Source organism: Manacus vitellinus, unplaced genomic scaffold (assembly GCF_001715985.3).
Source record: "Manacus vitellinus isolate BGI_N305 unplaced genomic scaffold, ASM171598v3 scaffold_12_pilon, whole genome shotgun sequence".
NCBI classification, from domain to species: Eukaryota; Metazoa; Chordata; class Aves; order Passeriformes; family Pipridae; genus Manacus; species Manacus vitellinus.
This window is the reverse complement of record NW_021938949.1, coordinates 18,809,186-18,834,683: the sequence shown is the minus strand read 5'-3', so window position 1 is coordinate 18,834,683 and position 25,498 is coordinate 18,809,186. Positions and strand designations below refer to the sequence as shown.

Genomic DNA, 25,498 nt, shown 5'->3' with positions numbered 1-25,498 from the left:
TGGCAGGGGGTTGGAATGAGATAAGGTTTAAGGTCCCTTCCAACCCAAAGTATTCTGTGATTCCATGAGAGAGGCAACCCAGAGCACAGCACTCCAAGCACTTTGTCAGTTTTTTCCTCCCCTACTTTCAATTTAATAAGCTGCTGCTGCTCCTCTCCAAATGTCACCTCACACAACACAGGAACTGCTGTTTGAAAGCTGTGATTGTTCAACGCACAAACACATCAATCGAAGGCAGATCCAGACTGGGAGGCAGAGGCAGCATCGCCCCGGGAACGCAGCAGGAAACGGGAGGAGACCCCCCCGCCATGCAGGGAAATCACACACGGAGGGAGGAACCAGCCCCAGTGCCCCCGTGCTCACCTGCAATGGCCCAGCCACTGCCTGTGCCACCCTCTGTCTCCAGGACTGTGCCCTCCCAGCCCCACAGGGTGCTCAGACCCAGGCACCCCTGCTCTGCCACCCTGGGCGAGGGAGTCCAAGGCTGTGTGCTGAACAAGCTGTCCTCTGTGCAGGACAGCTCTCTGGAGGATGAGAAGTTGGGTTTCAAGCCTCATCTGGGTCACATCTGATCTCACTGACTCCAGTTTCCCAAGGATTTTGCTGCTCTTGGTCTCTTCTCTCTCCAAGGAGCTACAGGAGCTGCATCCTCCAGCACAGTCCAGGAGCTGCTCCTGGGCTTCCCCAAGGAGTGATCCTCACCAAACTGTGGTCCCTCCTCCCTGGGAGCCACTGCAGGAGAGAGCCTTGTCTACCCCAAAAGGATTTTCTGTGTGCTGAAGGAGCTTGTTCCTGATTGCTGCCAAACAAGTAAATCAGTGATCAAGCCCAGAATGGTCAGAAGGGAAACATCAAGAAGTCATAGAATCACAGGATGGTTTGGGTTGGAAGGGACTTTAAAGTTCATCTTGTTCCACCCCCCTTGCTATAGGCAGGGATGCCACTCACTAGATCAGGTTGTTTAGTGTCCCATCCAAACTGGAGAGGAAATTCCAGGGACAAGGAGAAAGCCCACAGCCTGGAGGCCAACCATCCTCATGCTCTTCTGCCCTGGAGCTGCTCACCCCTCTGGCACCCAGAGCTGTGCCCTCAACATGGGCACCTCTGAAAGGTCTTCTAAACATCGTCTTGGGCTTGACAGCAACGATTCCTGCAAAGCCTTTCTTCCCTCCGAATTTGAAGTGGTGGGGAGGACACACATCAAAGGATGAAGAGGGCAGCAAGGACAGAGACCTGGTGCCTCTTCAGTACCTCCTTTGAGCATGGACAGGATGATCCCTGCAAGTGTTAGGAAAATTAGTTCCAGGATCCTGGTCTAAGCTCAATCCAGCTGCTTCCTTTTGGCTTCTTTCCTTTCCTCCCATGGGCATAACTCCCAATAAACTCACGCCAACCTTGCTATCAGTTCGCTTCTTCCCAGCTCCACAGCAGGGCATAGAGCCAGCTCCTGAAGAGCTCTGCATGTTGCCTGACAGACAAGGGAGGGGGGAGGCAGGGAAGAGCTCCAGAGTGGTCTGCTCCTTCCAGGTGCAAGAGGAGGGAATTGCAAGGCATCAGGAATGTAAACCACATGCAGCAACCTCCCTGGGCAGGCTGCAGGTGAGGGTTGCAGGTGAGAGCTGCAGGCAGCCAAAGGCTGAGAAGAAGCCCCTGCCTGCTGTAGGAGGAATAGAGAGCAACAGAGAGTCTTTCTCAGTCTCACACCTAAAACTTCCCAGGAGAAGAAGGGATGAGAAGCAAAAGGCAGCTCATTTCTCTGTGCCACCAGCCTGTGTGAAATCTCTTGGCACACTGCAGTGTGACACCCAAGGGATAATCGCTGGGACAAGGCAGGCACTGCCCCTGTTCAGTCAAGCCTCATTTGTGCTTGTCTTCCCCCTGCTATATCCCAGGCTTGTGGCCATAAGGATTTGGGGTTAATCCAGGAACACTGCTCCGGGTAAGGGGTTGAAGGATATATGATGGAGAAGGAAAACCTGGGGCCTGTCCCACCTGACCACACCACTGTTGTGGGTTACCTGAAGGGGAAAACCAAAACCAGACCAACAGGACATCCAGACCTGTTCACCAGCCCAGCCTTGGTCTCTGAATGAAAAGGAAGGGTTTTTTTGAGAGGAGAGGATCTGGCAGGCTCAGCAGTCGCAGGCTCAGCTCTTCTGTCCATCCTTGGGGCCCCAGTTCCCCGCCAGGCACCTTGATACCCTCACAAGGATCTGCAGAGGAGCTGTGGTGCCACAGCAGGACAATCTCCTGTGTCCTCCCATGGAGTGACAGGACACACCCCTCCTCCAGCACTGACACACTGGAACCATGGGACACAAAGGAAAAGGCTGAGGAACATGTTCTGATGGTCAGATGAGGATGTCACACCTCACTCACTTCTCCCACCCTGCTTGGTGACTCCTCTGCTCGTGGCCCCCCAAAACAGCAGCGAGGTAAAGTGCATTTTCCTCCCCATGGAGTGGTGAACTCTCCAGGAAGATGAGCTCCCATGGACAGCCCTGCTCCTGCCAAACTTCATGTCCCTGTGGATGAGCCTCTTCCCGAGCTCATTTTGGCCATGTCCCCCTGTCTCAAATGGGGAGCGATGGCACCTGCTCAAAGCAAATTCACCAGTTCTTTAAGAAAAGGTACTTATCAGAGAATCATGGAATGTTTTGACTTGGAAAGGACCTTACAGACCATCTCATTCCACCCCCCGCCATGGGCAGGGACACCTTCCACTAGCCCAGGTGAATCCAAGCCCCGTCCAACCTGGCCTTGAACACTTCCAAGGGGTGGGGCAGCCACAGCTTCTCTGGGCAACCTGTGCCATTTCCTCTCTCTCCCAACACCCTGCAGCCCCACTGTAACTGTGGGAATTCCCTGTGGGAATCCTGTTTTCCTTGCCAGCATCCTGGGGATTGTTAACTTGCCCTGTGCTGCCCCTCTCCTGTCCTGCTGCCCAGACGTCCCATCCTGCAGTGCCATCCCTTCTTTTTCTCCTCCATGACAGCATCCTGGTAGCCTTCATGAGCAGTTAATTAGCAGCTCCTAATTGAGCCAGAAAAATAACACGGGAGGATTTGGACAGAAAACAACTCCTCATTCATTCATCCAAGGCTCTGGCTGTGCAGGGAGCCTTCCAATCTACAAGGGTTTTCCTAAACTTTCTCCTCCTCTTGGCATCCTTGGCACCTTCCAGCCAGGAGTAAAGCAAGATCCTGAACCGTTGTTATGTGAACTCAGGGCTCTTCCTCACTCCTGCTGTGCAGGGAGGGCTGTGCACAGGGCTTGCTCCAGGATGGCTGTTCCATGGAGTTCGAGCCCCTCACAGGAGAGGAGGTGCTTGCAGCAGAGCCTGACCAGTTTGCAGTGGGTCTGACTCACTCTGGGACATCACCCCACAGTCTTACACCAGCCTCTCTCTCCCTCTCTCCCTCTCCCTCCAGCACAGCTCCCTGGAACAACCAGCACACCAACCAGGGACCTGCAGAGGGGTGCTATGCTATCCCTTGTGGTGGATGCTACTACAATACTACAGGTATTCTTCCCATTCCAAGACCCACTCCAGCAATTTGATGGGCTGAAAGAAAAAACGTGGGTCCCAAACACAGCAGAGCAGTTGCTCAGGAGCTGCAGGACACCCAGGGGCTCTGCCAGGACAAGCACAGCAGGATGGGCTCAGCAGCATCCCAGATCTGCTCTGTGCACGACTTTTGGGAGAATTAGTAGCATCGCAAAACAAAATGCAGCCTGCAAAGCACTAAAATTAATCCATGGTTTGGACAGCTGCTCTGCTGGGTAACACAGGGATCCAACTGTGAGCGGGTTAGACTTAAAAAAACATAAAAATAAAAAAATCCAAGGGTGCTGTTTGAAGGGAGCTGTTTAATAAGGATTTTATTCAGTGCTGGGTTGTCAGCCCTGGCTTGCAGGCCTTATCTTTGTTTCAGTGCTAATAATCCCTTTTCCCATTATTTTTATAGTCCCAGCGTGATCCTGCTGGCACCAAAAGCACTGAAACACTTTGGCCACCAGCGGTTTTGCCAATAAACTTGCTCAGAGCAGCTGGTCCAACCATATTAGTATTTCATCAGGATCAGCATGAGAGTAGAAGAACATGATAAAAACCCTCAGAGCTGAACCGAGGGCCAACACACAGTGCCAGGCTGGGGAGCATTCACAAACCTCCAAGGCCAGGACTGTGGGAAGAGCACACTGAGATGCTCCTGCCACTGCTCCTGCCAGAGACCATCTATGAGTGCCCTGAAGCCACTTCATGGCACAGAAAAGAGGCACTTGGGCCTGTTGCAGAGGCCAAGGAGCTCCTGAGAGAGCAGCTCACCCAGGCACATGTGGCCAGGAGAGGCAGCTCATCCAGAGGCAGAAAGATCCAAGCACCACCCCCAGGCAGAATGCTCCAGGCATCACCTCTCCACCTTGGGTGCCTTTCAGCATCCAACTCTTCTTTTTCATCAGCATAATACGAGGGATGGGGAGGTTTAAGTACCAAGCTCAAAGAAAGGCCCAACCAGGGGCAAAAAAACCCAAAAGTTTGTCAAGAAGGGCTGGTTTTGGAGTAGGATAAACCCCACCTAGGCTGGAGCTGGACTTGTTATTTATACCCCTGCAGAAGCAGGGAAGGTTCTCTGGGGTTTTGCCGTGGGAAGGGGCAGAGGCTCATCCCGGTGCCGCAGAACTCACCGGCTGAAGGGACCGTGCAGCCTTTCTGGTGGTCAGAGGCCGAGCACTTCTTGTAGGGCTTCTGCTCCGGCATCTCCTCCCTGTAGGCCGCGGAGTCGAGGAGGGGGAGCCTGCTCAGGACTGGGGACTGTGGGATGCTGGGCAGCGTCCGGGACTTGCCCAGGAGCGGCCGCTGCAGCTTTCTGTCCAGAGACCTGAGGGGACAGAACACAGGGCACAGCCCTTCAGCAGGAGGGATGGGGCTTCACAGGACCCCTCTGAGACACACATGCTGCCTACTGAGCATAGGGCCCTTCCTAAAATCATGGAATTGTTTAGGTTGCAAAAGTCCTCTACGATCACCGAGTCCAACCATTATCCCAGCACTAACCCATGGCCACAAGCGCCACATCTACACCTTTTTTAAACGCTTCCAGGGATGGTGACTTCACCACTGCTCTGGGCAGCCTGTTCCAATAGCTGACCACCCCTTCCATGATGAAATTTTCCCAATATTTGATTGAAACTTCCTCTGGCACAACTTGAGGCTGTTTCCCCTCATCCTGTCCCTTGTTCCCTGGAAGCACAGCCCGATCCCCCCCAGCTCCCCCCTCCTGTCAGGGAGTTGCAGAGCCAGAAGGTCCCCCCTGAGCCTCCTTTTCTCCAGGCTGAGCCCCCCCAGCTCCCTCAGCCGCTCCTGCTGCTCCAGCCCCTTCCCCAGCTCTGTTCCCTTCCCTGGACATGCTGGTCTGAGGGTCCCAGAACTGCCCCCAGGGCTGGAGGTGCTCCAGCAGTGCCAGCACAGGGATGGGCACTGCCCTGGGCCTGTGGCCACACCATGGCTGGTACAGGCCAGAGGCCACTGGCTTTCTTGCCCACCTGGGCACACCAGCTCATGTTGAGCACCACGCTGTTTGCAAAGCTGCTGCTGTCCCAGGAAAGCCCTCTCCCTTGGCCAGTACTGTAATGAGGGTTTGCATCTTAAGCTGCAAGGCACAAGCAGCGTAAACAGCACACAAAGCATTCTAGCACCCACCCCACCTCAAAACTCACAGGTATTCTGAATTAAGCAAATAAAGAAACCAGCAGGTTCAAGATTGAAGGGATACAAATTGCCTTTAAGACAGTAAAACCCCCAGTGAGCATCATCCAAGACACCAGAAAGGTATTTGTGGTAGAAACCAGGTCACTCCAGGGTCCTAGGGTCGGGCACTAGGGAAGGTCCAGACTCCAACAGCAGGGACTGCAGAGTTCACAAAGGTGTCATGAAACATGTAGAAACACAAATTCAAGGTCTCTGTGAGGTCAAAACTCACTTGAATTTGATGATGGGGTCTCCAAATCTGCAGAGGTGACCAGGACACACATCCATGTGCTGGCAGTGTGGTCATGTGTCACCACCTCCTCCAAAACCCCAGTGAGCCAAGCACTGCAATGGGAGTGGGTCTCCCTTCTCCTGCTTCACCCCAGAGCCTCCATCAAGGGACGGACCTCAGGTGCCCTCCTCAGGTCTGACACTGGCCCAGGCCATGCTGCAAGGACCCCAGAAATGTGACAAAAAGGAACAGAGCCCAGCACTGCTGTGGCGTGAGGAGGCATGCAGGGATTGCCCTGTGCTGGGGGTACAGGCTGGGGTCACCCCAAGGCTGTCCCCTTTCCCCTGCTGTCACAGAACCCACAGCTGAGCCCAAAGGAGCCCCCCAGCACACCCCAAGGGGGCTGTTCCCAAATCACAGAACCATGGAATGGTTTGGGTTGGAAGGGACCTTAGAGATCATCTCGTTCCAACCCCCTGCCACGGGAAAATCTCACACTGAATGGTGCAGATCCTTCAAATTTCCATCCAAAATTCAATTCTTTGCTGGTTTATGCTCATTTGTTCTTGTGCCGATATTAACCTTCAGCTTAAATAATTATCCCCCCTCTCTGGTGTTTGCTCCCATGATTAATTTCCATTATAATGAAGCCTCAGCCCCTTTCCACCTGCATTTTTCAAGGCTGATTAAGGAAAGTTCTTTTGGTCTTCTCTCACAAAATGAGCTTTCATTCCCCATGGATGTTTCCACACCTCTCACTGCCCTCCCTCTACCTCGGACTCAGCATCCTCCACCTGTCTTGGAGCATTACAAAATCCCAGGATGGTTTGGACTGGGAGGGACCTTGCAGCTCATCCAGTCCCACTCCCCACCATGGGCAGGGACACCTTCCACTAGCCCAGGTTGCTCCAAGCCCCGTCCAACCTGGCCTTGGACACTTCAGGGATGGGGCAGCCACAGCTTCTCTGGGCAACTCGTGCCTCCCCACCCTCACAGCCAACAATCTAACCCTGCCCTCTGGCAGTGGGAAGTCATTCCCCCTTGCCCTTGTTCAAAGGGCCTCTCTAGCTCTCTTGGAGCCCCTTTAGGCCTTGGAGCCTTCTCTTCTCCAGGTGAGCAGCCCCAGCTCCCCCAGCCTGGCTTTAGCCTTGTGATCATGCAGAGCTGAGCTCCCAGTGCAGACTGCAGGGCAGTCGCTCTCTCTCCCTGCATGTTCCAGCACTAAATTTCATCCTAGTTCACTCTCCAGTCCTGCAGGTCAGGCAGGCAGAGTCTGTGGTGCCAGAGCTCCTGACCCTCAGTGCCGCCTGTCCCCGCCACGTTGATCCCGGTTGGTTTTCCCTCCTGTTACAGATGTGGCAGCAGCTCCCAAGTGTGTTGGTGTCTGATGTCACCCAGAGGTGAGCAGTGACGTGGGAGTGGTGCCATGCAGCCATTTCCCACGGGATGGTCCCACTAACACCTCAGGGACATCACTGGGGCTGAGCCACCAGCAGCCACAGCAGCCACTGCCAGCCCCGAGTGTGTGTCCCCCGAGCAGGGATGGGGAGCACATTTGAGCGTTAGGATCAGAATTTTGGTAAAATACATCAGTCACATTCTCTCTTAATTCCCAGCTGAAGCTGCACAGAGTGCTCTGGGAATGGGACAGGGACAGTATTGCCCCAGTCCTGGAGAGGCACTTCCACAGCTGTGCCAGGTGCTCAGCACCATCCTGCCCACCCCAAGCACCACATTTCACTGGGAATCAGCATGGAAACAAGCTGCACCAGGAGATACAAAGCCAGAATTAGCATCCTGAGCCGTTTCTATTCCAGCAGAACATTTGTACCTCTCATTGTAACACATTTCACTGGCACAAGGCAACGGGGATGGAGCTTAACATGTCGCTGTGCTGCATAAATGAGTTCAAAACATTCCTTTCTTCTTGCATGCAAATCCCAGGATACCTGTGTACAGCTCCATCACCTGCAGAACCTCATGAACATTTTAGTGCTCCATCCTTTTGTGCCCACAGGGCCACTCACACGAGTCACACAGTGGGGAAAACAGAAGAATTCACTCTGTTAGAGGAGCGATTTTAAGTTGTATATCTGCAGGGAGTGATTTATTTTATCAGAAAAAGCAAAACAACTAGAAAGCTGTTTAGATCTGAAATCTGAACTCGAATTCCCAAGCACACTCTGGCTTTGTGAATCTACCATCCTGTGTGTTGTGACTGAACCCCTGTTCCACGCAGCCTCTCGCTCATCCCAACCTTCCCAGTGGGATGGGGAGGAGAATCAGAAAAAAGGTAAACCCCATGGCTTGAGATAAGAACAGTCTAATAACTGAAATACAGTAAAATTTAATTATTATAATAATAACTGTAATGAAAATGGAGATAAGAAAAGAGTGAGAGGATTAAAATCCCAGACAGACAAGTGGTGCCCAGTACAGTCTCTCACCACACAAAAAGCCCAACTGGTCCCCCAGCCAACTTCCCCAGTTTCCATTACTGGGCATGACGTTCCATGGTCTGGAATATCCCTCTGGCCAGTTTGGATCAGCTGTCCTGGTCATGATCCCTCCCAGTTCCTGTCACCTCCTCGCTGGCAGAGCATGGGAAATGGAAAATCCTTGACTTAGGGAGAGCACTGCTCAGCAACAACCAAACCATCAGTGTGTCACCAACATTGTTCTCATCCTAAATCCCAACCAGAGCCCTGGACCAGCTTCTGGGAAGAAAATTAACTCTATTCCAGCCAAAACCAGGATTCTGTGCACAGCTCCAAAAGCAACTGTCAGCAGGACCTGATCCCACTGGGAAGTCACATTGTGTCTACATCTGCTTCTCAAGCAGGCTCCTCAGCTGGGTGCTCTCAAGGATGCCACATCCCATTAGTAGAGATCCCTGTTGGAGTGTAAAGCTCGATTAGAAAAGCCACAATCAACACTGCTGCAGCCTATATTTAGCTGCTGTTGAGCATTTGGGTAGGAAGGAGAGCACATAATCAAGTCATGACAAGGGTGGAAAAATCCTTCTGGCTGCACGTAAGAGCTCAGGCAGGAGCCCAGTGACAGCTCCATCACTTCCCAGTCCACAGCCAGAAGGGGAAATGTGGGACCATCACTGGGGCCAGGTCCCTGTCACCAGCCCTAGGGACAGCCACAGGTCACCTCAAGCCAGGGAAAAGCTCCTCTCCTGGAGTCCTCTGAGGATGTAGAATCTTTACCCCCAAGTTTTCAGGGCTCATCAGCTCTGCTGCCTCCAAGGTTGCAGGTCTCCCCAGGAGAAGGATGAAGGATCCAAACCCAGGCACACATCTCACCTGCCTCTTCCCCCATCCTAAAGATCTCCTTTTGCTAACTAGGCAGCAGGCACTGCTTCCCCAGGCTCTGCTGAGAGCACACAGGCTGACACAAAGAGTCACTAGGACAAAAAAAAGTGGAAAGAAAATAGGCAGAACAGATCTCCGAAGCTGTGCTGTGTCCAGTGCCTTCCCTGCTGGGATGTCCTGGCAGGGTGGCTTCTCCATCCCCGTGGAAAGAGAGGGGAAAGGCTGAGATAAAGGGAAGGATAGAGAAAAGGTTAATGCAAGTTAAACCGGGGAAAGTCAGATCCTGCATGTCTCCTGCAAGCTGAAGCAAACTGCACACACTCCCAGCTTGTTTCTGTGTGGGAGAAGCTGCTCTCTGGAGGGCACTTCCCAGCCCAATCCATGCAGTCTGCAGCTTGCCTGGGAAGCATGGAGGAGTCACAACACCAGCCCCAGAAGAAATCCAGCAGCACAACAGAGAGAGCAGCAGGAGGGGAAGAGAATCCTAAATCCACTATTCTCACAATCCAAAAAGGACCCCAATAAGCCTCCCCGATTTACATGATTTTCCTGGGAACTGAGCAAGAAAACATTCTGCACATCTCCTGGAAATGCCCAAGGATGGTGACCCTCCAGAGATGTCCCATTCCTGGGAAGAGGGAAGCCTTCACTCTGCCACAGCACCCAGTCCCAGCAGCTCTCAGACAAACTCAAGCACCCACTGCCCAAATCCAGCTCCTCCTAGCCTTCCCAGAGGAGGGCTATTCGTGGAAAATGGGAAGGAGAAGGGGAGGGCAATCTGGAGTGGAAGGCTAAAGAGAAAGAGGGGAATAGGAGCAGGGCAGCAGCTACCCTAGACCTTGCCTGCGTTCTCCAGAGCTGTGGCTTGGTGACAGCCTTGACACGTGAGGGACACGAGAGGCCACTTCCAAGCTCCGAGGGGGACAACACATGTCCCAAAGATCTCACAGCCCCCCGTGGCAAATAAGAATTAAAAAAAATATATAGACAGAGAAGCCAAAGTGCTGCTCCTCCTCCTGCAGCACCACACGGCATCCCACAGGTAACTGGGGAGGGCTCCTCTACACCCTCAGTTCACTAAATCTGTTGAGAGAAGGAAGCTGATAAAGCTGAAGCTGAAGCTTTGGGGTAGAACAGCTGAATGTGGTGAGCCTGGGCTGAGGGAGGATGGCAGACAGAGGGGCCAGGAGAGCCTGGTTATTGCAGAGGGACACTGCTCCCAGATCTTCTCCTGCCTGTAACACGCTGCTCAGCCCGCTCCTCCAAGGAGGTGTAACTTAGCAACCCGACCTTAAAAACTCAGCAAGGGTTCCAGCTGGATTCAGAGAAACAGGAGATGCTACAAGCCAGGAGGAGCCATTACCCACCACAGCCCCCTCTGGAATTAGGAGGAAGAAGGTGAGCACCTCCAGTATAGCCCACGGCCTCTTACTAAAACAAATCGCTGCAAGATGGAAAAAAAATGAACAAAACACCCCCGTCCATTCCTTGAAACAGCCTGTGGAGACCCCAGCAGGCATCAGGTGACAGGGAAAACAGGTCCCAAAGTGCTCACAGTCCTAAAAGGCCAACAAGAATGCTAAAGAGCCAGGGCAGGAGGAGTGCTGCATCCAGATATGGGGTCCTCAGCACAAGACAAATGTGGAGCTGCTGGAATGAGTCCAGAGGAGGCCAGGAAGGTGGTCCAAGGGCTGGAGCCCCTCTGCTCTGGAGCCAGGCTGGGACAGCTGGGGGGGTTCACCTGGAGAAGAGAAGGCTCCAGGGAGACCTGAGAGCCCCTTCCAGGGCCTAAAGGGGCTCCAGGAGAGCTGGAGAGGGACTTGGGACAAGGGATGGAGTCACAGGACAAGGGGGAATGGCTTCCCACTGCCAGAGGGCAGGGTTAGATGGGATGTTGAGAAGAAATTCTTCCCTGTGAGGCCCTGGCACAGGTTGCCCAGAGAAGCTGTGGCTGCCCCATCCCTGAAGTGTCCAAGGCCAGGTTGGACGGGGCTTGGATTCACCTGGGCTGATGGAAGGTGTCCCTGCCCATGGCAGAGGGTTGGAACGAGATGGGACTTTAAGGTCCCTTTTGCAACAACCCACCTTTTGGGGGAACGACCCCCTTCAGGATGGGTCATCACACCTTCCCACCCAAACCATGCTGTGATTCCATGAGGTTTCCTGCAGTGCTCAGCTCCATGGCACAGGGATCATCTTGTACTGCCATCCCTAGGGTACTTCCCTACACTTTCCATGCCCGGGGGAGGCAGAACCTGCTCCCACAGGAAGCAGCTAGGACACCCCACCAGCCTGGGCTGGAACCAGGCCAGCCCAGCTCCCAGAGCCCAAAGCAAGGCACAGCTGAGCCTCTGACAGCCCAGGAGTGCATGGTGCTCAGCAGTGTGGGCTGTGCCTCGAGGGGGCTGTGAGCCCTGGGGTTAGCAGGGATTTGAGCCAGGAGCTCCTCCATCCCCACCAGACAAGCCAACATCTGCCTGCAGCTGGTTTCTGCAGAGGGGCTCCACAGGAAAAGGCAGCAGCGGGAGCAGAAGGGAAGCAGAGGAGGCTGAAGGTGTCTCAGAAGCTTTTCTTGGACAGAAGCACAAGGCAGCAGTGACAGTGCCTCTGGGATGGGGTTCAGTGTGGTCCAGCACCCAAAGCAGTGGCAAGACCCCAGGGAGGGCAGGGAATTAAGTTTAAGGGGGTCACACAGCAGTGCAGAAGCCTAGAGAAGGAGTCTGAGAGGAAGAGATCAACTGGGTAAGACACAGAGTAGCCTTGGAAACCAAAGGCCAAGGATTTCAGAAGAGTGGAGCCTTCAGAGGGCATCCTCACCTGTCCAAATCACCAGTTTGCTCTGCAAACCTTGTGAGCTGTGAGCAAACCCGTGAGTCACTGGCACTGTTTCCAGTGGATTGACCTCGTGGGTTGCAAATCCAAAGAAAATCACTGAGACATCTTTCCTTTGCATTCGAAAAACACCCAAACAGAAAACCTTCCTTTCTGGCTGCCCAGTGTATGTGTGAGGAGTGGAGGACGAGAGCTGAAACAGAGCATCTTTCATCTGGCTGGGAGACAGTTTCAAAGCAAAACAAAACCCAAAACAGCATTCAGCATGCAAGTTCAGAAAAGAAAAAAACCAGCCATGTGAAGCTATAAAAATACCTTCCCAGGCTCAGCTGCGAGCTGGTAAATACCATGATTTCCACCAGCTGGTTTGCAAAAGCTTCTTCTCCTGCCACCTCTCTGGCTTGCAGAGCATCTCTCCAGCTGGAGCACCGAACAAAACACCACCACCGGCATCCAGGGAATAATTGCTCCTGTCCCTGCAAATGTGCTTTGACTCAGAGGGATGGGCCAGGCTCCAGGGGCTGGGGGAGGTGCAGGAGAGGAGGACACACACCCCATGTGCTGAGGGCAGCCTCAGCAAAATGTTCCAGGGCTACTTGGAGAAGGATTCGGCACCACTGACTGCTATGAGCTGCTGTGCCCCGAGGCCCAGCCCTGCTCCCAGTACCACCCTGCTGGGCTGGGCACAAGTTCCAAATTTCCCAGGAAAGGGCCAAGAGTCCTTTTTGTGGCTGAAGCTGCCCTGAAGAGCACCGAACACTCAAGTGGGCAACAGCCTCTCACCCACCAGGTAAAGAAAGACCTGCTACTGCTGCTCACACCCAGCACCACTGACACCACTCCAGAGTCCAAGCTGGGCAACAGGCAAAGCCACCCCCAGGGATGAAAAGAACAAACTGCACATCAGCAGGCCCAGACCAGGCACCGTGGCTGTGTTTCACAGCGACGCCTCCATTCCACCAGTCACTGAAATCCAGTTGTTAAAGAGGGATAAGGAAATATGGTGGGGTCAGACACTGCTGTTCATTCATTCAAAGGATGTTGGTTTCTTTGTTAAAAGAACGTGTTTTTCCAGCTCTGCTGCAGGCAGTGAACCATACCCCCAGCCAGCAGGGAGCTCTGCCCACTCCCCAACCCAGAAGCACTCCCTGGGTCCCTGGGGGCCCTCACCGGGCTCACCCTGCCCTCTCTGTCATGCTCTATCCCTGTGGTACCACCAGACCATCCCTTCCCCATCCCACAGGTGAGGGGAGCCCTGTGCTCCCCCCTGCCCACCTGCTGCACTGCTCACACACCATTCAGGGGTGAAGCAGGGACCGGGCTCTCGGGGGGGGGGCTTTCGGGGGGGGCTCCAGCCCAGCTGGAGCTGCACCTCCACAGCAAAAAGTCCAAAGGCAGAAAGTCCCCAGTGCAGGGAAAGAAGCAGGCACATCCATGGAGTGTGAACATCTGTCCTGCTCGCAGAGTTCCCTCTGACAAATGGGCAGGGAGGGCAGACGAAGGTGAACACACTGAGTCCCGGCACGGCGGAGAAGCAGACGAGCATCCTCCCTCCCGGCAGCTCCAGAGCGTGACCTGCATCCTCAGGACCAGCGTGGGGAGTGTCCCAGCATCCCTGTGCTCGTAGCCAGGCTCTGCCATCCAGGTGATGCAGAGAGGATGGCCAAAGGCATCCAGGGTGCTCTGCAGGGAACACAACACACTCTGCGGAAGGAAGAGCGCTGAGGCTGCACTCCCCACCTTAGGAAGGAGGGTGTTTGAGATGCATAAAGAAGCTCACAAGCCAAAGGTCTTGCACACTGAAAGTCAGCTCATGAGCAGGATTCAACCCCCAGGGACACACCAGTGACTTGGAAATGTGGCCAGCCCTGAGGCGGGAGAGGGACAGCAAAGCGTGGCTGGGCCGTGGTTGGGACACAGCCACTGCAGGATTGACACACTGACTCAGGGCAGAGACAGTGGCCCAGAGCAAAGCAATGCAGGAACACAGCTCCTTGCTGTAAAGGACAGAGTGCCCAGTGCCACCTCACCAGTAACCACACACTGATGGGAGTGAAAGGGAGGGAGAGCAGAGAGGAGAAGGGGTTCTATGACCTGCCAAGGCTGGGGCACAGCAGTCACCTCCCTCTCCCCAGGCTCACAGGACACAACCACAGACGTCGTGCCCTGGCTCCTGGCTTTTCTTTTCTGGGGTTTATGCACCTCCTGTCTACCTTGAGAAATTTTGGGGACAAAAGCTAATGAAGCACAAGTGACATGGATGACAAACATCCCAGCTCCAGTTTAAAAGGCTGGCTAATGTACAAATAAATACAAGACTGCCTCCTTCATACCTGCAAACACCTTTCAGGGAGGATGTGAAGGGGTCAGCACTGCAGCCACCTCCAGCACTGGAGCTGTGATGCCCCTGCACTGCTGCCCCCCAGCTCCTGGTCCCGTTCCCAGTCCCATGACACGGGGCTGGTCTCCCCTGGTGCTTCAAAATCCAAGTCACACGACAGAGGAGACAAAAAGCCGCTGAGATCATCTTGGAAAGAACGCTGCTGCTCCTGACAACCACGGGGCAGAGGCTTCAGGCCTGAACTCGACGTGCTCCAGCACAGAGACACTCCAGACAGCTGTCGGAGCAGCTCAGTTTGCTTTAAATCCCATCATTTCTGCAGCGTGACCAAGTTTTCCAGCACTGGAGGCAAACAGTGGCAGAACTGATCCGTCTCTGACTACTAACCCCTGGCAAAAATAATTATTCCATATGTTTTGGTCAAAAAACAGATTTATAATCATAGGCATGTTGTTGTTTTAAACCCTCCTGGGCACCACCTTTCATCCAGAACCCTGGGCTGGTTTTCATTTTCATCTGAAGCACAAGAGGGAGGTCACCGCCAGGGTCAGAGGGACAAGCCCATTCAACAAGACACATTTTTATGCTCCCAACACAGTACAGTAAAATCCTTTAAAAAATGGCTTTCAGTGCAGGACTAATGGGAGCTGGGAGGAGCTGGGAGCAGAGCTCCAGCAAGGACCCCTCCAACAGCTGCTCGTAGCCAGGTTAATGGATTTTATCTGTCTTGTGAGGGAAAGAACAGGAGCAAAGAGGCCCAAAACAGCACAGAGGAAGTCCAGCCCTGCCCGTGACAGCCACAGGGGCCAGGCAGGAGCACTTGGGGATGGGTTTCCTCGAGGGCAGACTCAGGTCTGGTCCCAGCCAGCCCCTCACTGAACTTCAGCACTGAGGGCAAGGAACCAATTCCCAGGGCTGGAGGTCCAGCCATGGGATGCAAGGAAGCAAAGCCCAAAAACATTTCATTTCCAAGCAAGGGCTTGGGCACAGCTCCAGCTGCCAGGCTGTCTGCAGAATCACAGGATCATTAAGGTGGAAGAAGACCTATAAGATCATCAAATCCAACCATCAACCAGCACCACCACCGTGTTCACCACTAAACCACATCCTCAAGGGCTGCAACCACACAGCTTTTGAACACTCCAGGGATGGGGATTCAGCCACTTCTGCGAGCAGTGTCAGCTCAGCTCCCGCAGAGGAAGGCAGGGACAGGGGAAGCACAGGGGAAGCACAGCCCTGCTGCAGGATGCACCTCCCTGCTGGTGGAAAAACAGCCCCTAAAATCCTCAGCCAGCATAAGATCTCCCTCTCCCAGTGAAGAGGTTGTGGCTGCCCCATCCCTGGAAGTGTTCAAGGCCAGGTTGGATGGGGTTTGGAGCAACCTGGGACAGCGGAAGGTGTCCCTGCCCATGGCAGGGGGTGGAATGAGATGAGCTTTAAGGTCCCTTCCAACCCAAACCAGGCTGTGATTCTGTGATAAATTTTATCCATTTGTTGTTTCAAGCAACATAAAAATGCACTGAAGCTTTCCAGCTTTTCCACAAACATGGATTTGCAGCTGAAAAATGGATGTAACAGAGACAGTCACACAAATTCTGCACACAGGGCAGGCAGCAGGGCCAGGAGCAGCCAGCAGGTACAAATGCCAGCTCCAGTGGTTTCCAGACATCTGTGGAAGCACATGGGTGCTCCAGGCAGGTACCCATACCAGGGGCTGCCTCAGGTGGGGGATGAGGGTTGGGGCTCTGCTCTGCTCCCCTCACGCCAAAGTGCCTGTTATAGCCAATGAACCAGAAGGATCTGCTTATTCCCTCCTGCATTCTCTCCCACCAAAAAAATGCAAACTAAAAATATTTTGCATTAATTTGTATAATTGCCAAGTATTCCCCGAGGAGAAAACAAAAATTTTTGTGGAAAAAAACCTTTTTAATTATTAAATGAAGTATTCTAGTTTTTCCATCTGAAATATTCCCAGCAGCACTGTCCTTTTTTTGATTTCCTTTTTGAAATGCTTCTTCCTTGGTCTAGAGAGAGTCTTTTTTGTCAATATAGCCCCTCTCCCCTTCCTCCCCAGCTCTGCCTGAGCCAGTTCAGCCCCACACATGTGACTGCCTAGTGTCCCCCCAGGACTGCACAGTGTCCCCAGACATTTCAGGGACCACCCAGTGTCCTCACACACCCTGGAGACAACCCAGTGTCCCAACCACCCTGGGAGCTGCCCAGTGTGCCCACACACCCCAGAGGTTGCCCAATGTCCCCACATACCTTGGGGACCTCCCAGTGTCCCCACACACCCGGGAATGCCCTGCACAGGCAGGAGCAGGCAGAGAAGGGCACACAGGGACAACCCCCATTCAAAAACCTTCCCCTTGCCAGCCACCACTTTTATTAGAAGCTGTTAACATTCCCATCCGCTGTCTGGAGTCACTTCCTTCCCCCCTCCGTGCGCAAATCCCACTGGGGTTGGTTGCTGGTGCTTCTGTTTCCTACCTGCGCCCCCACCCAGCTGTGACTCAGAGCCAAAACAGAGGGGGAATCAGGAATCAAACAGTCTTTCGAGCAACTGTGACTCACAGGCCAAGGCTTTCTGCTGAAGGAAACGTCTCCTGCAGTCACACCACCTATGTAATTCCCCTTAATGCCAGTATCATTTACCCTTCCTCCCACTACCCCATCCAAGTACCATTCAAAAATAAGGGATGACCGTTCATCTTTTTCTGCCTAATCCAGGCAAAGATTAGCTGCAGCTTGAGCAGAAATTAGGCAGCCCCCAACCTCAACTCCCAGCCCAAAAACTGACTTTCAAAAGAGGCCAAAGCCAGGCAGAAAAGGACAATACTGGGTACAAACCACACCCCTTGACTTTAGATGCAACATGGCCCCAAAAGATGACACGGAGAGCTCGGATGTGCTTTCCCAGTCTGTCAGATCCAGAAATTTTTCACAGCCAGCTCCAAGCCCCAGAAATGCAAGCACTTTCATGGGACAGATATTAAACACTCAGCCATGGGAGCAGGTTTTTGAGGAACATCAAAAGGCCCAAGCACACCTGGCTCTGTGCACATCGCTTCCCCTGCCCTGAGGGTGTGGAGCCAGCATCCCACTGCAGCACTGGGAGCTCTGCAGAACTGAGACCAGCAGGTTACTAGGTGCTGGAACTGGGAATGCACCCAGATGTCCCCCAGCGCACAGAAACCTCCACAGAAAACCAGGACAAGTCAAGGTTTGGTGGAGAGGCCCCATGCAAGGATAGGTTTGATGGAGAGATGGATTTCTTCTCCGTGCTGCTTCCCAAGCCCCTTCTTGACAGTTCCCAGCCCTGGCGCTGCAAACAACGAGGGAGAACAAAGCTAAAAAGCCTCTTTAGTTTTAATATACAGAACCCAGGCAGCTCAATCAAGAAACAAAGCTAAATGTCATTTCCTCCCGTGGCACTGCCACTCTGCTCACAAAACAGAGCCACTCACGTCTGACAGCTTGTCACGGCTGTGAGACACTGGGGATGTGGCACACACAGCCTGGGGAAAGGCTGGCACAGAGCAGAGGGGACGAGGGCTTGGTCCTGCAGCTCATCATGGACCACTAGCTCAGAGGGTGAAGGGGGCAGATGTGAAATTCAAGAGCTGAAAGTCACCAGTGACTCCAACAGGCACAAACACTCAGCGCCGGGACACCAGGGCAGGTGGGACAGAGCAGAGCCAGGAATGGTTTGCATTGGAAGGGACCTTAAAGCTCATCTAATTCCACCCCCTGCCATGGGCAGGGACACCTTCCACTAGCCCAGGTTGCTCCAAGCCCCGTCCAACCTGGCCTTGGACACTTCCAGGGATGGAGCAGCCACAGCCTCTCTGGGCAACCTGTGCCAGGGCCTCACCACCCTCACAGGGAAGGATTTCTTCCTAACATCTAATCTAAATCTCCCCTCCTTTAGTTTAAAACCATTTTCCCTTGTCCTGTCACTGCCTGCCTGTGTAAAAAGTCACTTTCCTTCTTTTTATAACCCCCCTTCAAGCACTGGAAGGGACTCCAAGGTCTCCCTGGAGCCTTCTCTTCTCCAGGTTGGACACCCTCAGCTCTCCCAGCCTGGCTCCAGAGCAGAGGGGCTCCTAACTTTGGAGCATCATTTCAAACAAGCCTCACCCAGGAGCACACGAGCTGCCCCTGAGGACACCCCACATCCAGCTGTGCAGCCCAAGGCCCTCCATCCCCCTGAGACCCTGACCCAGAGCATCTCCAGCTGAACAAGGCTGAAGATTTCAGCTCCTAAAGCTCTTTCTCATGTTCTTGCCCAGCCAAGCTGTGAAGATGCTGAGTGTTCACTGTCTGTTGCAGTTAACAGGATTAATGGGTGGTCAGCACCTCAGTGAAGCAGGCCATGGACTGAGTCACTAGCACTGGATTTAGGATCTATTTCCAGCACCAGCACAGACCACTTCCATGCAGTAGCAATGGACATCGATTTTTTTAACAGGTTACAATGATCTGTTACAGCAAAAAATGTGAGTCCATGCACCCACACAGGCTTTCCTGCTGGCACCTCAGCAGGCAGTTTGGAATACAAGTGCTGAAAACATCTTATTGACTAATTTCAGGTGGAAACTTCTCACTTAACCCAAAACACTTCCAAGTTCCTTACTTGTTTTCTCCTTTAAAATGCAGGTATCTTTCCATACGGATGTGTCATTTGGGAGCAGAAAGGTTTTGTTCAAAATGTGTCAAAAAATAAGTGGGAAAAGTCAGGCAAACTCTCAACCATGTAGGAGAGACTCTCAGAGCCCCTCAGAGAAGCCCCTTTGAGCATCTCTACCTGCCACCTTTGCCTGTCTCATGCTGTGTGCAGCTAACACAGGAACTATTCCTTCCGTGCACTTTTTCAGCCCCAAAACTTGCCAGTTCCTCTCTCCCCCATCAGCGCTGCCAGAGCTGAGGAGATATTTTTAAGCACCCAAAAACAACTAAACACAATCCTGCCAGGAAAACATCCCCCACTACCCCTCTCCACCTCAAAGCCCATCAAACTACACAGTAAGAAACATGGATCAGGATCTCAGTGTGGAAAACATCCCCAGGGGAGGGCAGGTAACAGCTCCCCACTATAAAGAGCAGCTCCTTGGAGAGGCTCCAACCCTGACAGCAACAGGGACACACAGACCCACCTCTGCCCTCTGTGAGTGCAAAGCTGGAGCATCACCTGGAGCACTGTTCCTTCAGCTGGACATTATCAAATGACATGGACAAAATCAGGCCGGGCAAGTTGAAATTTTTATGTAATATAATTCTTACATAATTTAATTCATTGTTAATTAACACCAACTTCCAAGTCAGGTGCTGAGAAAACAGACAGTGGAACCCTAAAGGTTCCACCTTGCCTGCCTGCTCCCTGCTCACCACGAGCCAACCCCCTCTCATCCTTGTTTCCCAAGCTGAGCTTCCCTGGGTTTCACCAAGCTCACCCCAAGACAGGGAAAAACTCGTCTCCTGGAGCCCACTGAGGACACAAAATCTTTACCCCCCAAGTTTTCAGGGCTCATCAGCTCTGCTGCTTCCAAGGCTGAAGGTCTCCCCCAGGAGAAGGATGCAGGATCCAAACCCAGGCACAAGTCTCTTCCTCCTCTTCCTCCATCCCAAAGACCTCCTTTTCCCTAACTAGGCAGTGATCCCAAAGGGAGCACATCAAAGCCCCTCTGTGGGGCTCTGGGAAGCACAGAGGAGGGGAGGGAGACCTTTGGCAGGTCTCAAAGAGGGAACAGGCATCGACCTCCTGGAGCCAGGTGAGTGGATCTATCCCAGAACAGTCCTGGGCCAACAGAGGAAGCCACTGAATCAGCCCCTGAGTTCCCACCTAGAGGAGAAAATGCCTTTCAAAACCCACCCCTGGACAGAAGTTATGATTTTATAATGATTTTTAATTGGGATTTTTTTTTAATTAATTGGTTACTGTTGCAGGTCACCACTTGGGTGATAGGACTGGCATTCTCAGGGAGTTCTGCTTGCCCCCCCTGCATCCTGCTGAGACCAATTCCAAGGGTGTCCTTGAGAAATTCTCCTAAACCCGTGAGCTCTGTCAGATGACAGCAGACCCTCGTCCTCCCAGAATCACTGCAGGCACCCAGGATCCCAGCCCAGGGCTCTGCCAGCCCAGCTCCCTGGCTGAAAACAGCAGCCTGGGAAGGTGCCAGCCCGCTCCCGAGAATTTCAGCTTGCCCTGGAGCCTCCCTGGCACACTCAGAGCAGAGCAGAGCCATTTTCTCAGCTCAGTTACAACACAACAGCTTTCCATGATGTTCTGATCCACTTTCAAAAGCTGCAGGAACCCAAAATCAATTGTCCAGACCTTTCAGCTTATAAATACTTTAATAAGAGAAGAGCTATTTCATATAACCTGCCTTTTCCTTTCATTTCTCCTCCATGCCAGAGCAGATCCTCTCTGCCCTTCCTACCAACACACAGCTGGGCATGAGCACCTCGGGGCTGGCACAGTGAGGTAACACAAAGAACAACCCCCCAAACCTCAGCAGGCCCCTCAGCCCCCCTGTGGTTCCCCCACAGGCACCTGCAGAGAAATCCCCTTATCCCCTATCCCTGCGATGCTCCAGGCCCTCATCCCACATGGAGCAGTGCAGCTCCGGAGCCCGTCAGATGCACTTTTTGGTTCATCCATCACCGCTCCTGCTGGATGGAGAAAAGTTGCTGCAAATAAATCACCTGTTCTCCTGGGCTTGGCTCGGCTTGCCAGTCCCTGCCCCAGGGACTGTCACACCTTGTCACCCTGGGGCCTCCCAGCCCTGGGACCAACTGTCCTGTTGATTTAACAACACCAGGCTGCTGTGCCACAGCTCCAGAGTGGAGCATTTGCCCTCCTGCCAGGCACAGTGGGCATGGCTCGGGCTGGAGAAGCCTCCAGCTGAGAGAACACAAATCCCAGCACAGCTCTGTGCCACAGGTGGTGGCAGAGCAGGAGGGAACATCGAAGGCAGCATGAATGCCCAAAAGCACCTGGATGAGGTGATGCTTTTGCTGGGCTCCTCCTCTATCCACAAACTGTCCAGCCCAGCAGACTTACTCACCCCACCTCGTTCGCATTGCTTTATCCGGAGGCGTCGTTCGAAAATGCAGCATTATTTAAAACCATAACTGCACACCTGCTGATTCCTGTTAGGTCCTATGAGAATGCGTGGGACCACTATATTTAGAATTTAATAACTCCAGTCAGTGCATCCTCTCCACTGAGCACCGTCCTACGTCTGTTCCCTGTGGTCCCAGGGGATCACACAGCTTTGGGAAGGGCAGTGGGAGCCCGGCTACCCCGAGCAAGACCAGGGCAGGGCTGCAGTCAGGGCTGTTGGACATCACCCTGCTGAGCCTGGGGTGCAGGATCTCTGGTGCATCCATGCACTTGGAAATATGGGAGCTGAGCATTTTATTTCCATGCTTGATTTGCCCACATTGGAGTGAAGAAATGAAATAAAAGCAGAAAGTTGCTCAACAGAGCTGGAAAAAGCACCATGTAGAGCAAGGACAGGGTCAGCCATGGCAGCAGCTGCCTTGTGTTGGCTTTTGGATCACAGCTGTGAAGATTTCCTGGGGCTTCTCAATGTAAGACATTTTGGGGGGGAAAAACCAAGCAGAAGCTCAAATAGCTGGGGTGAAAAGTGACAGTGATTTCAAATCATCCCACACTTCAGTCAACACTTCTTTTTACTTCCATAATCAACCGTGAGCAATCAAGGGAATGGGCTTGGTATCCATAGGGGCACTCGAGCCCTGTCCCTGGGGGAGGCGGGGACACCAGGAACACTGTCCACACACTCAGATCCAGCCTGGAGGAACTGCCCTGGAGCACCTGCACAGCCCAGGAGACAAAACAGGGCTGCAGCTCGAGGTTGGCTGCACCAGAGCACCGAGGAACGGGGAGAAACGTCGGCTGGGGGGAGCTCCTCCTCCAGCCCCACACAGGGCACGGCTGGTGCACAGTGAGCCACATTCCTGCGTGAGGGGAGAACTCAGACACCGATGGTTTGGGTTGGAAGGGACCTTAAAGCCCATCTCGTTCCACCTTCCTGACAGGCAGGAACGTGGAATCACAGAATCAGCCGAGTTGGAAGGGACCCACAAGGATCATCGAGTCTAACCCCTGGCCCTGCTCAGGACCATCCACAAGAGTCACACCATGCACCTGAGACCTTCCACTAGAAGGCTGCTCACATCCATAGCCAGTACATCCCCATGGAAAATTTGGTACATGAGCTACATGCCAGCAAAGCCACTTTTTAGCTCACATCTCAGAGTTCAGAAAGCACCACGACATCTCTCATTATGTAGGAAACCACCCAACTCTCCCCAGAATCCAAGGTCCAGGACTGTAGCACCCTGTGCATGGGGGACTGACAGGCTGTGAAGCCCTGGGAACATCTCCTCATCTCCCTCGGGCCAGAGATGTGGCACATGCTCGGCTGCACACCAGCAAACCCCCGGGACTTGCCCTGCTCGGTTGCACCCAGAGAACTCACCTTCCTCACACCAGCTCGGCACCAGCACAGCAAAAACCTCAGGACAGAAACCAGGGTTTCAAACCAGGGTTTCTGTCCACAAAGGCAAAAAGGAGCAGAACAAAGCTCCTGGCTCAGCCCCGAATGTTTCTGCGTTTCCGGAGAAACGCGTGAGCGGGGAAGAGGCGACGCTCCTTCAGCTCCGAGGGAAGAGGGCAGACAGCAATGCCTCAGCACGTCCCACTGTCTCAGCAGCAGCACGGACAGCAGCAGGAGGGGCCCCAACTTCTTTTTATTCTGTAGATACTTTAATAACCTTTCCAGAGTATAAGGCACTTAACAACCAGGGAAGAAGGTGAATGGATTCCTTGGTGCTATTTTTCGCCCTGTGTGTCTCTACATAGACCCACAACCCTCCAGAAGCACCCTGTGCAGGTCAGCAGGAGGGTTTGGGGACACACACTGCTCAGGCTGAGCCCACACGGAGGGGGAAAAGCCCAGAGCAGCACCAAGTGATAGTTGTGTCCTACAGGCTGCTTGTAACACCCAAGGAGAAGCCAACTAGGCACAGAGCAATTTTCTTAATTGCAGTAACTGCGTTTACATGCAAAACAAGGACGTGTGCACCCCCCACACACAATGGCCCTGAGCACTCCAGCGGCAGCACGATCCCAGGGGATTTCCAGTCAGCCCACTGCTCCCCATCCCCAGTGTGATCCCCTCCTCAATCCACACACCAAACAAGCTGACAGTGATCCATGTGTCCGTCTGAGCTCCCCTCGACACTGTACCCTGTCCCTGAGCACAACTCAGACCCTCCCCACCCCTCCTATATGCCAGGAGGCTCAGCCAGCACCTCATACACACAGGTTCAACTTCACCCGAGAAGGTGCAGCTGAGGATTTTGCATAGGGCAGAGGGAGGGAAGGGTGATTTTGGTGCAATAACCTCACTCTTCTAACGTGGAGACACAGCAGCATGACACAGAGAGCACCAGACAGAGGCAGGGACAGCTGCACGTGGTCACCCAGCAGACACCTGAGATGTGACACAGACACCTGGGACGTGCCCTGGGCAGGGTTGCCAGGTCACAGAGCCTGCTGGAGACATCCTGCAGCAACGAGCCACTTGGGAGCCCCAGGCAGGAAAGGGTGATGCTTCCAGAGCCCTTGGCTTGCTCCCAGCCCCCTCTGCAGCCCCAGGAGAGGTCAAACGGGAAGCAAAGCACCAAGGCTTGCACCTCCCACCCCGCAGCCCCTGGGCACACACGGAGGCCCCGGGACAGTGGGGTCACAGCCACGCCGTACCTGCACTCCACGACACTACAGCAACAGCTCCCGCTCCGCCGGCCCCAGCGCCGGGAGCGCAGCTCCGGCCTCGACTTCCTCAGGCTGAAGTACTCCGTCAGCTTCCCGAAGGAAGCCATGGCTCCCGCGGCGTCCGGGCACGCACCCGCCCGTGTCCCCGTGTCCCACCGCGCCCTGGCGCATGCTACACCCCTGTGCCCCGTCAGCCCATGGCACCGCGAGGGAGCGGGGCCACAGAGACACGGCTCAAGGCAGGAGAAGTTCAGCCAGGAATTCCTTGGACAGTCTGCAGTGGCTCCACAGTGATCCCTTGGATTCGGAGGGTACCAAGTCCTGGCCCCCTGAGGCAGCCGCAGGTGGCAGCTCCGAGCGGCCGGTGGCTCCACAGGTATTGAGTGCGACGCTGCAGAGCTTGGTTAAGCAGGAGGGGGAAAAATGAAGAGTGCCCGCTGGAAAGGATCCCTTGGGAGTGCTGGCACAGGTCTGTGAGCTCCCACAGCAAGTGACGCTGGGCAGGGGAGGAAGCTGCTCTCTGGAGCAGTGGCCAGGGTGGCTGTGGTGGCCCTCGGATGAGGGAGGGGATGCTGTTCGATTAGAGGTGATGAGAAACCCCAAGAAATCGGCTGTTCAGATGAATTTCCAAAGGGTCTGTTCCTACTGCGTGTGGCGACCAGGTGGAGAGGATCCTTGACTGCTCCTCCTGAGAAGAATCCCCGCTTGCTCTTCTTGAGGCTATTCAGAGTCCACTAGGTTTCCTCCCTCCCTGTTTTCCAAAGCAGAAGGCACCCTCAGCCTCCAGCAGCACCTACCTACCATGATTTTTCAGCCTGTCACCGAACACCTGAGTGCAAGGAGAGGGACAGACATTCAAAGCAAGCGAGACTGATCCAGTTAGAGATCACCTGCAGGCTCTGCTCCCCACGCTCCAGTACAAAGCCTTTCCACAGCAGACAGCAGACACAGGGACACTGCGAACCCAAAGGGAAATCCTCCTGCCAGCCCTCCCCAAGTCAGGAGCACTTGTCTCTGCATCCTCAGTGCCTGACGCCAGCTGGGCGGAGGAAAAACAAGGGCTTCAGAAAAAAAACCACCCAAACCTCGCTCCAGCCCCACGGAGCAGAGCCAGATGAAGTCAGTGAAGCATATCCAGGGAAGAGGTGTCTGACGGCGACTCCCAGCCACGCCAAGAGAGGCAACAAGGAAAACTGGTGCTAACTCAGCTGGCAAA

At 53.8% G+C, this 25,498-nt stretch overlaps 1 protein-coding gene across 1 annotated transcript in view; it reads right to left on the bottom strand.

The window, feature by feature from the left end:
• Positions 1-24,415, bottom strand: part of LOC108638716 — a 150,885-nt gene extending 126,470 nt beyond the window's left edge. The window contains exons 1-2 of the mRNA XM_018067701.1: positions 24,271-24,415; positions 4,687-4,880 (exon numbers count right to left, since the gene is read on the bottom strand). Coding sequence (XP_017923190.1) covers positions 4,687-4,880; positions 24,271-24,389 — 313 coding nt within the window. The 5' untranslated portion in view covers positions 24,390-24,415. The remainder of the gene's footprint in view (positions 1-4,686; positions 4,881-24,270) is intronic.
• Positions 24,416-25,498: the final 1,083 nt, after the last annotated feature.